General features: G+C 57.9%; 1 protein-coding gene across 2 annotated transcripts; it reads left to right on the top strand.

Annotated features, from left to right (window-relative positions):
- The first annotated feature begins 567 nt into the window (after positions 1–567).
- Positions 568–7553, top strand: SLC32A1 (solute carrier family 32 member 1). Of its 2 annotated transcripts, none has more exons than XM_054845446.1 (3): positions 568–651; positions 3767–4549; positions 5402–7553. In XM_054845446.1, the coding sequence occupies exons 2-3, from the start codon at positions 4172–4174 to the stop codon at positions 6587–6589; spliced, it is 1566 nt and encodes a 521-aa protein (XP_054701421.1). In that variant the 5' UTR covers positions 568–651; positions 3767–4171; the 3' UTR covers positions 6590–7553. The 2 variants fall into 2 exon arrangements, with proteins under 2 accessions (XP_054701421.1, XP_054701422.1); XM_054845447.1 differs by lacking the exon at positions 568–651 and adding an exon at positions 2308–2358.
- Positions 7554–11707: the final 4154 nt, after the last annotated feature.

Here is an 11707-nt window from a genome sequence, read left to right as displayed (position 1 = left end):
CTCCTGAATAATCACACCTTCATGCAGTTGCCGCTGCCCTGTGCTGCTCAGCAGCCTCGTGAGGGCTGTAGAAAGGCAGCCTACCCGGTGTTGGCCTTTCCTGCTTTCTTTAAATGATTTTTGAGCATGAATACCTTTTTTCTCCACAGTTTATTAATCAGAAGACCCAGTCATAACCCGTCCAGTTCTGCTCTGCAGAGATAAGGTGGAGTCGCTCCTCCGGCTGGATCTGCCGGTGTCTGGGTGAGCTGTTCCCCGCAGGAGCAGGGCTGCACACCCCCAGCCCTGCCAGGGCTGCCCGGGGAGGAGGTAGGAGGGCAAGACCCTCAACCCGCCCCAGAAACCTCCAGCGTCAGCCCCGGGCAGAGGGGAGGGCTATGGCTCGTTTGCAGGCGCTCTCTCTCCTTTTAGCTTCATCTGAAATGATTTGCAGCTCAAACGTCCCCCTGAGAGCCGCTAACCTTTGGATGAGGTTTGGCGCCGTTATCCTGCCTGGGTTAATTAGGAGTTAGGGGGGAGCCCAGGATGACGCGACTCCATCCATGCATCCATCCATGCATCCATCCGCCCCTCCAGCCTGCCCCTACTCGCTCCACTCCTGCTCCCCGGCGGAGCGGCGCGCTGCGGGCGGCGACGGGGAGAGAAGCAGAGGTAAATTCCCCGACCCTCCTCTCCATCTCTCTGGGCTTCTCTCTCCTCTCTTCCTCTGCCTCTTTCCTCTATCCGCCCCCGCGCCCCCCCCCCCCCCCAAGTGCGTTATCCCCCGTTTTAGCCGCCGGCAGAAGTTTGGGGGGGGGGGGGGGCTGTCTTTTTATTTCCAGCCACTGCTGCAGAAAGTCTTTTTCTCCCTCCTCTGGAAACGGGGCAGGAGCGAGCCGCCGTCCCGGGGGCAGAGGGATCCCCGGGGAGGTGTTTCTAGCCGGGCAGGGTGCTGCCGGGGGAGGCTCCGAGGTGCACCCCACCAGCGGCGGGGGGAGGCGGCGGGTGCAGGCTCAGCTTCCCAGCGTTAGAACCGGGCGTGGGATTACCGAGTGGGCATAGAGACACCCCTGGCACCCCCCACTGCCCAGCTCCTGCATCCCTCGGACCCCCTGCAGCCCTTGAACGCCTCAGCATCCCCTGCATCCCCCTCGCCATCCCCGCGCAATCCCTGCGTCTCCTGCACCCCCCAGTTTCCTGTCCGCCAAGGCAGCCGGTGCTTTGCCGGGGGTGTTAGGGTGAGGGGGTCCCTCGGGAAAGGAGGGGGCACTGCCGCATCCAGCAGCCGACAAAAAGATCCCCCGCTCGCAGGGCATCCCCGGCCGGAGAAACGGTACGAGTCCGCGGGCGGGCACGGAGGGTCCCACGGCCCACGCAGGAAGCCCCTGCCTCGGGACACATCTCTCCACACCGGCCCGGAGAAGCTGAACTTATTTTCAATCTCGTTGTAATTCAGGGTTTCTTTGTTGGTGGGGGGTTTTTTTGTGGATTTGGGTTGGTGGGGATTTTTAATTTGGTTTGGGATTATTTTTTGGGTTTATTGGTTTTTTTCCTAAGCGGTGTCTCCCGAACCCAGCACATCCCTAACACACTGGTTGCTGAACGAGCAGCCGAAACCCCCTCTCGTCCACCCTTGCCATGATGCCAGTGGCTGGCACCCCCTTCCAGGGGTGCGGGGGGGGGGGGAGGCACATTGGGGCTGCCCGGGGGCTGCGGCTGTGCCCCGCCGGCTCCCGGCCAGGGCAGGACCAAGGTCTGGGGGTGCCGAGGCAGGGGAAGGGATGTGTCAGGGCGATTTTAGGAAATATTCACGCACCAGAGAGCGGTTTGGGTGAATTTTCGTTTCTTCCTCCCTGATGCCCCCTGCAGCCTCCAGGAACAGGTCGTCTTCAGGTCTCTTTTCACAATGAACTTATCCTGGACTAAATTAAAAAAAAAAAAAAAAGGCGGGAACAAAAAATCGTTGAATTAACTCCCCGAAGTGTTTATCGTAGCAGTCTTTTACCAAGACTGTAAAGAGGAGAAACGGCGGCTGCGGCAGCCGAGGGCAGCGGTGGTGGCCCGAGCCCCCCCCCCGTGTCCTCCTCAGGTTGATTTTAATTTTCCTCGGATAAATCCCAGCCCGTCAGGGCCCCGCCGCGGGCCGCTGCTAAACCCGGGGCGAAAGCGTGCCCCGCTTGGCTTTCTCGACCTATTTGTGCACTGACATGTAATAATTCCTCTGCAAAGTCAAGGATGCGCCTCGCTTTGCCGCCTTCCTCCCCTCGCAGAGGAGCGGTTGCTATAAAAAAAGCCCATTTTTTTGGGGGGGGGGCGTCCGCTCCAGCAGCACCCGCCGCACCGGGAGCCGGGAGCAGCGACCGAGAGATCCCCTTAGGGGTAAGGCCCTCACCGGGGATATTATTTAATTTTTTTTAAAGGCATTTCAGACGCTTTGCACCCAATTTCCTTTTGCATTCTGGCTCAGAAATAAAAAAACAAACAAACAAACAAAAACCAAAAAAAGAAGAAAAAGAAAAAAAGGTGTGTTTAAGGATTTTTTCTTAGGATCGGTGTGTGTGTGTGTGTGTGTGTGTGTTCATTTCCCCACCTCTGCTCGGTGCCGCAACCCACCTGCAACGCAGCCTGAGCGCTCCCTCGACAACGAGATTAGGAAATAATTTAGCGCTGGCTTTTCCGCCCATCTGTAGTAAAATAATGTTCTTTTTTTACCTTCCAAAAGCAGCAAACGAAACACAGAATTCCCCCCCCCCAACCCTTTCAAGGAACATTTTTTTTTTTTTAATAAAACAACGATTGAAACGATCTCCCCGCAGCAGAGGGGGGACGTGCTCTCACACACACCCCCCCAGAATGCCACCGCTCCCCCTGCCACCCTGTGCTTGTCTTTGCCACGGCACAGGATAGGGATTTCTCGTTGCCGTTGTTTGTTTTGCTGGCTGCTCACCTCGGAAATATTTTCAATAAAGAAAAAATCGTAAGGCTTTTTAATTGCAAATCAGTATAAGCGTTTGGAAGCAAAACGAAAATATCGGGTTTGGGTTGGTTTTGGGGTTTTTTTTGGGGGGGGGTGTGGTGTGGTGTGCTTTTTTTTTAAGAAAGGCGAATGTCCACATTAGGTCGCGGGGACCAAGAGGAGAGCTCCGCAGCCGAGCATCCCCGCGGGGTGCCGGTATCCCGCAGCTGCAGGGCGCTGCCGGTGCCGTTCCGCGGGGCAGAGGCGCTGCCGTCCGGCTGCGAGCCCCGGGCGGGAGCGGGAACCCGTTTCCCTCCGGTTTCGGAGCACACAGGTCGTGCGAGTCGTTACAGACACTAAGCCCTTGTTCCCTGTGCGCGGATTTCCACGCACGGCTGTGCTCCGCAGCTGTGGCAGGATACGATGCCCCGGCTGCCCCCGGCCTCCAAAGGGGCCGCACGTTTTTTGGGGGGAGAAAAAAGAAAAAGGAGGAGGCGCGGGGAGGAAAATTCCGTTAAGCACCGGTGGAGAGCCGTTTGTCCGCCCCTTCAATAAGGCTCTTGCCCGTTTCGCCGTGGGGAAGGGGCTGGCGGCCGGGGGCCCGCGGCGTGGGTGTGGGGCAGTGCGGGCAGTGCGGAGGCTGCGGGGCCGGGGGGGGACGGGACCGGGGCGGGGGGGGGGGGAGATCCGCGCTGCGGCGCTGCTGGCGGGGCCCGGCGGGCGTGGGTGGGGAGGGGACGGGGGGGGGGGAAGGCTGGGCTTGGCCGGGGAGGCTGGTACCTCCCCCAGAAATGCAGCAATCCTCTCCCCTCTCCCTCTTCTCTCCGCGAGGTGGGCGCACTGCGATGGAGACGCGGCTCGCTCTGCCAGGGGCTCGCGCTGCCCGTCTGGTGACAGCCGCCGGCTGCTGACAGCCCCCTCATCCCCGGCCGACTGATCGCGGGGGGTCGGCGGAGCCAGCGCGGAGCGGCGCGGAGCCAGCGCGGAGCGGGCGGCGGGGCGTGCGGGCCCGCACCTCCCCGCAGCGGTGTCATGCCCCTGGGCAGCCCGGCGGGGAGCCGCTCGCACTGCGCTGGGACGCGGAGGTAGCGGCTCGGAGCAGCCCCCCCTCCCCGCAGCGGCCATCGCCCCTCGGCGGGCGCTGAGGTCCCGTCCGCCGCCCCGCCGCTCCCCCGCCCCGTCGGGTCTCTCCATCCCCGAGGGTCCCCGAGCAGCGGAGTTATCCGACCAGCCGCCATGGCCACCCTTCTCCGCAGCAAGCTTTCCAGCGTGGCCACCTCGGTGTCCAACAAGTCCCAGGCGAAGATGAGCGGCATGTTCGCGAGGATGGGCTTCCAGGCGGCCACCGACGAGGAGGCGGTGGGGTTCGCCCACTGCGACGACCTGGACATGGAGCACCGGCAAGGGCTGCAGATGGACATCCTCAAGTCCGAGGGCGGCGAGGAGGGCGGCGAGCCGCCCCTGGAAGGGGACATCCACTACCAGCGGGACGGCACCGGCCCCCTGCCGCCCTCCGCCTCCAAGGAGGCGGGCGTCTGCTCCGAGCTCTCCGGGCAGGGCAAGCCCAAGATCACGGCCTGGGAGGCGGGCTGGAACGTCACCAACGCCATCCAGGTACGACCGCGGCCGCGCCGCCACCGCCCGGCACCGGGGAGAGCCCCCCCTCCCGGCCCCGCTCCCCGCTCCGCTCCCGGCCCCGAGCCCGGCTCGCCGGTAGCCCAGGGGTGATCGCAAAGCCACTTCGGAGAAAAGGGAAAAAAAGGAAAAAAGAAAGAAATATAAATAGGGGAAAGATAGCGGAAAAATAGGGAAAATTAAAAAAAAAAAGGAAAAAAGTAAAAAAGGGGAAGGAAAACCGCCCTAACCCGGATCTGCGCTTTGCCCCCCGCCCCCGGAATGCGGCTCAGAGCCGGGGAGGGGCGCCGGGCCCCAAGCCCCGTCCCGCTGCGTGTCCCCACGGAGGGGCTGGCGGGTGTCCCCGTCGGGCTGCCGCAGCCCATGGGCCGGGGGGGCGAGGGGGGACCCCGGGGGGTGCCCGGGCCGGTGGTGAGGCTGCGCCGGGGTGGGCCCGGGCCGGCAACTGCGGGCGTCCTCAGCTCTGGGGGTCTTGGTGCAGAGAGGGGCTGGCGACAGAGAGGGCAGAGAGTGGGGCAAAGCCCGGGCGCCGAAACCGTGCTCGCTTGTTCCGCGTGCTCTGGGGTGAGATTATGTGGGTGTGCGGGTGTGATTGCGCGGGTGTGATTGTGGGGGGTGGTACGTCAGTGAGAAAGGGGGGGTGTATAACTGTGTGTGGCCGTGATTGCGTGGCGTGACTGCGTGACCGATTGCGTGGGTGTGATGGTGTGCAAGCGAGACAGCGAGCGTGCATGTGACTGTGACTGTGCGCCTGCGTGTGCCCGGGTACGGGCACCTGCCTGGTCCCCTCTGTGAGACGAGCAACACGGTTTCCATTTTGTCTCTTTCTAGGGGATGTTTGTCCTGGGCCTGCCCTATGCCATCCTTCATGGTGGATACCTAGGACTCTTTTTAATAATTTTTGCTGCAGTGGTTTGCTGCTACACCGGGAAAATCCTTATTGCCTGTCTTTATGAAGAGAATGAGGATGGGGAGATAGTCAGGGTGAGAGACTCCTACGTGGACATAGCGAATGCGTGCTGTGCGCCCCGCTTCCCCACCCTTGGAGGCAGAATTGTGAACGTGGCTCAGATCATTGAACTGGTCATGACCTGCATCCTCTATGTGGTGGTCAGTGGGAACCTGATGTACAACAGCTTCCCCAACCTGCCTGTCTCCCAGAAGTCTTGGTCCATCATTGCCACGGCAGTGCTCCTGCCTTGTGCGTTCTTGAAGAACCTCAAGGCAGTCTCCAAGTTCAGCTTACTCTGCACGTTAGCCCACTTTGTGATCAACATCTTGGTGATCGCCTACTGCCTCTCCAGGGCACGCGACTGGGCCTGGGACAAAGTCAAGTTTTACATTGATGTAAAGAAGTTTCCCATCTCCATTGGCATCATTGTCTTCAGTTACACCTCTCAGATCTTTCTGCCTTCCTTAGAGGGGAACATGCAGAACCCCAAGGAGTTTCATTGCATGATGAACTGGACTCACATAGCAGCTTGCATCCTTAAGGGACTCTTTGCCTTGGTCGCCTATCTGACCTGGGCTGATGAGACCAAGGAAGTCATTACAGACAACTTGCCATCCACTATTAGGGCAGTAGTCAACATTTTCTTGGTGGCCAAAGCTTTGCTTTCGTACCCCTTGCCATTCTTTGCAGCTGTGGAAGTCCTGGAGCGGTCCCTTTTCCAAGATGGAAACAGGGCGTTCTTCCCCAACTGCTACGGGGGTGACGGGCGGCTCAAATCTTGGGGACTCACCCTCAGATGTGCCCTGGTAGTTTTCACCCTGCTCATGGCTATCTATGTCCCACATTTTGCCCTCTTGATGGGTCTTACTGGGAGCCTCACAGGCGCAGGGCTCTGTTTCCTGCTCCCCAGTCTTTTCCACCTCAAACTCTTGTGGAGGAAGCTCTTGTGGCACCATGTCTTCTTTGATGTCGCCATTTTCGTTATAGGTGGTATCTGCAGCGTTTCTGGGTTCATCCACTCTTTAGAAGGCCTCATAGAGGCTTTCAGAACCAACGCTGAAGACTAAGGAGGGGCCAGAGTTGGTTGCAGTGAGAGAATCGCATCGAACATCCGCATAGCCAAATAATTCTGCATCCCTTTAATGGAAAGAGTCATTATTTTCGTTACATGCATCCAACAAATTCTATGTCATAGAATGTGCAAATTAAAGGAAACAAGAAGAGATGAAAGTGGTCGCCCTGCTGTCTTTTTAAATAAGCTAAGATTTAAATATATTTTTTTGTTACTTAGAATTTTTTGAAGGAAATTATCTGGTGCCCCACCCCTATCTCCTCACTCGTTGCCTGAAGCTTGGCCCCCCGCGAATGACCTGTTGGGAAACAGTCGCAGTTTTCAATGCTCCTTACAGATATGCAATTCAGTGTTTCAGGAGCTGAAACACAAGGTGCCGATCCGATGGGGTTGGGTTACTGCACTCACAGACGGAGGCAAACCGGCCGTGGGTGCTGGGAGCAGGGACCTTCATTTTACACCGCGCGAGATGGATGTAGATGAGACCTAGATTGTACGACCAGCCCAACAAGTCCAAGCAGCGGCTGATGACCAGCAATGCCAGTTACCTGCAATGTTTACACCGTAGTCACATAGATGTCAGGACTGCTTAATTCTTCCATTCGAATTCACACCAAGGAATGGCGCTTCCCATCAATTACAATGTTTTGCCTCTGGTTGAAATCGCAGACGTGGAGTCCACTTCTTGGTGACTTTTGTTTTGTTTTCACAATTGTTATTTCTAAATTATGAAAAGTTAAAAACAAAATATAATATATTGTTGGATTTGACGTCGTTCAGGATACAGGAACAAAACTACGACACAATTCATTCTGTGCAATCTACCAGATCCGTGGAGCTGTTTCCAATGTACATGTGGTGTCATTGTGGTAAATAAGATGAAAAAATGTATATCAGAAAAAAAAAATCTCTAACATATAATGTGGTACATAAATATATCAAACAATAAAGAGAAAACATAGTCGATGAGGCTAGCCTGGTTCGTGGGGGGTTCGGAGGAGGCGGGGGGGGGGTTCATCCTCCCCGCACCCGCTTGAGTTGGGGGGTACCGCACATCCTTGGCGGTAACGGAGGGGCAGCGCTGGCTTGTCACCGACAGTGGGATTAAGGTGTTTGCAAGCAGAAGGACACTTATATTTTGGGAAGAGGTCATCCTACAGTTTGGGGGGGGAAGGGAAGGGGGCTGCTTTTACCCCACCTGCCAGCTTTGCTTTACCCCATAGTGCTCAGACACCAGGGAAGGATGGAGTTTGCAGATGTACCCCGAAATTTTTGTTCTTGTGAAGGAGTGGGGAAAAAAACCCAAACAAACCCTTACAAATAAATGCAGGGGGGAATAAACGAAATAATGGGCTGGGGTGTACTCCATGGCTTGAACCAAACTCACTCTGCCTTGCCCACGGGTGAGAAGCGTGGGGCCGATCCCCGCCGCGGGGGCGGCTGCCCCCGCGGCGGGGATCGGCCCCACGCTCCTCACCCGTGACCGAAAACACCTCGATTTACACCGATTTAAAAGCCACAACGACTACTTCGTTGTCTGTCCGTCGCCGATGCACAGAGGGGAAGGGGGGGGGGACGACGACACCCACCGGCAGCGCTCCCGCAACCCGGACACAGCAGAGGTCCCTGTGGGGGTCCTCTTATCGCCCCCCTAAATCATGTTGAGCCCCGGTATGGGTTGGAGTGTCCCCCCCCTGCCCGGCCCGAGCTGGAGGAGTTGCCCCCCGACGGCAGCGGGCAGCTCCGCAATGCGGTACCGGGGCGGGGGGGGGGGGGGCACAAGCCGGGGAAAGGGGCTGCGGGCAGGAGGGGGTGATGCTCCTTCCCGGAGAAAACAGCATTTTCGGGCGGTTTCCCTGACAGCCTCCGAAAGGAAAGCGCAGAGGAACTGCGAGGTTTATTTCGCGTGGGGACAGGGACGTGTGGTGCTGTGGGTGGGTGTGGGAGGCATTGAGGGGGGCGCCTGCCCCACCCCCCCCCCGGATTAGCCGCGTTTCCCTCCTTGCTGGCCCACTTTTCTGGGGGGGGGTGTGCAGCTGTGCCCCATCCCTATCCTGGTGCAGGCGCCCCGTGGTTACCCCCCCACCCTCCGGAAGGCACCGGCAGCCAAAGCTGCTCACACCCCTTGCCCGCCCCCCCCCGGCACTGACCCGGGGGTGCCCGCCTGCTCCCAGCCCGGGGTCTCGGTAGCAGCGCAGCGCCCTCGCCCGACGGCGCGGCACGGCCCGGGAGGCATCCATCGACCCGCCCGGGATGCGGGGAGACCGCCCGGCCGGTGGAGCTGGGCGAGGAGCTCCTCCTTCGTGGGTGCCTGCTGCTGCTGCTTCTGCCGTGAGCTCTCTCTGTTCCAGCTCTGTTTTCTCCCTAGGATGCTGAGAAGGGACCAGTATGGGAGGAGATCCAGCCCGTCTTCTCCCTTGCCCTGTGTAGGGCTGAGATAACCCCTCGGATCCTGGGAGTAAGTGGAGAGCTGAGGAGCCCTGCAAGGTTAACACACTCCTCTGCACATATGTTGTTTGCATCTGCTTTGCTCGTGGTGGTTTTAGGGTCCTTTGCTCTCCGTGTTCCCCATTTGGATTGCAGGAAGCAAACGGATGCAGCCAGGACAGCTGCCATGCCGCAGTGGTAGCGCAGCTTGCTCGCCTCTCTTTGCGGGCAGCTGCCTGTGCGTGGATGCAGGATGCTCACAGACTAACCTGTCCCCTGTCTTTGTGTTTTTCAGGGGCCAAAGGTTCTCTGGTTCAGGGCATGCGATGATCAAAACCATTTTATGAAGATTTAACTTTGCAGAGGTTTTAAACCTACTTCAGCATTATTTTTCCCCCTTGTGAACAGAAATGGCTCCTGCTTTGAGTGTATTTGGGGCTCTAAGATGATTTGACCCTTTTTTGTGACAGTGCAGGTAAAATCAGGGCAGCCGAGGGCTCCTTGCGCTGCCCCTGCCCCATCCCTCCGGATGCAGAGCAGGGGAGCAGGAGTAGAGCGTGCCCTCAGCCCCTGCAAGGGCACCTCAAATCCCCACGCCCTGCCTAGGCACAGCCCCCCCAAACCCCTGCTTCCTGGGGAGGAGAGATACCTCCTGGCTGGAGGGACTCCGTGAGACATTTCTGCCCCCCCCGTGATGCCTGGCAGCAGGCTGTGTGGGTTCCGGGGATGACGGGGCATCTCGGCATCTGGCTCGCTGTAGTTTTCAGCTGTGGTAAAGCCAGCGATTATCCAGAGAGCCCCAACGGGCTTTGTCTCACTGTCAGTTCTGCTCGAGCGCTTTCCTCCGTGTTTTTGCCGGGTGCCGACACACGCTCGCGGCTGACGTGCAATGAGCTTGCGAAACAAGCCTGCTCAGCAAGCCAGAGCAATAAGCTGAGGCTTTGTCCTCTAAACTTGTCCGTGGCTGGAACGAGCATGGCTGTTGGTGCAACCCTTGTGACTTGGGCTTGAAATACAAGGCAGCCCCCTCCAGCCTGCCGCAGCAGACATTCTGATGCTGTGCTGGTGGTAGTGAAAGCATACATGAACCCAGTGTTGTGGGAAATGTGCAGCCTTTAACGCAGGGGTTGCAGTGGAGTGATCAAAATAAAACCCAAAATAGCAGCAGGTTTAACTTGGACAAAGCAGAAACCTTCTGAAAAGCCAGCATGATGGCAACGTCTGATCTCTGTTCCAAATGGCTTTTGTCTGCAGCTTCGTAGCTTCTGGTCATGTGCTGCAGCAATCCTCTAAATGTTCTCATTCTGAAAACAAGATGAACAAAGGCCCTCTCTGCACTAGCAGGGAACGGATTTATTTCTCTCTCTGTGTCTTTACGGTTCCTCAAGTACAAGAGGGATCTCTATTTGGGTTCGTTCCCCGAGACGTGAGGGGACCTCATGCACCCGCATGACCGTGCCACCCAACAGGACTGTCGGTGGGAGCTGGAGCGAGGCGAGGGCTGAGCCCACTCCTCTCCGCACGCTGCTGGTGGTGCTGGGGCTCACAGAGGGGCAGGAATGGCTCTGCCTTCTCCCCACGCACTGGAGCTGGAGACCCTGGCTGTGGTGGCGGTTGGCTGTCTTGGCCTCATGAACCTTGGATGCTCCAAATCACATACTCCAGACTGTTTCAGAAAATGCTTATTTTGATGGCGGCACCAATGTTCTCCATCATCTGATTTTATACATTTTTGTACCCGTCTGTGTATTCAAATCCCACCTCAGCTCAGCCTGTTGCTTTCGTAATGGCTTCCCTGTCCAGTAACCCTTTTTCTTTTTCTTCCTCCCCTCTGCTTTGGGATTCAGAAGCCCAGCTGGGATGGGCACGTGCTGATGGCGAGAAGTCAGCAGCTTGACAAACGCTTGAGGAACTGTGCTGCCATTCATGGTTTCTCAGAGCTGTGGGACCTACCGACCAACTACATCATGGTCCAGTCCCACAGGAGGGGCAGGCACAAAAGGGCTTTTGAGGGAGAAAGAAACCTTCCTGGGTAATCAGAAAATGCCCTGTGAAGTTTGTATTTTGGGTGAGGAGCTGGAGGCTCCACCAGTGACCAGCAGTGACTCCACCAGCACGCTCAACCATCAAACCGTTATTTAAGGACCCGCTCATGCAGGGATGTGGTGACCACTGCTGCTGGGCACCTGCAGAGGGGAAGGGAGAGGAACAGGGAGCAAGTGGGGGAAAGCATGAATGGAGGGCAGTAGATTTTGGCTCCAAGAGGGCTTCTCTGGGCTCAGCTCTGATGTGTCCACAGGGCTCAGTCCTCACCGGCTGCTCTGGTACTTGTTCCTGCATACGTGTGGCCCAGGATGGGGAGCATGGAGCCACAGGAGGGTCACGCAGGAGGCAGAAGTGGGGCCGTAGGACTGTCACACTGCGAAGTTCAAGCATGTAAAAGTCCCTGGATCTCCTGCCCTGGCTCCACCTTCCCCAGCTCCTTCCTTGCTGACAAGCTCTGTGGATTGCTGGCGAATCGGCAATGAGTCACGTCCATATCCAGGAGGTCTTGCTGGTTTGGGAGGTGACCCATGCCTCATTACCTCTGCTAGGACCCGGCACGTGACCCGGCAGCCTCTGGCGAGCAGAGCACTTTGTTCTGACCCTTTGCACTTCCCTGCTGGCGAGCTGCCCTCTAATCCCC

The sequence above is a fragment of the Grus americana genome, chromosome 17, assembly GCF_028858705.1.
Source record: "Grus americana isolate bGruAme1 chromosome 17, bGruAme1.mat, whole genome shotgun sequence".
NCBI classification, from domain to species: Eukaryota; Metazoa; Chordata; class Aves; order Gruiformes; family Gruidae; genus Grus; species Grus americana.
The sequence above is the reverse complement of the archived record's forward strand: the minus strand, read 5'-3'. Positions and strand labels throughout refer to the sequence as shown.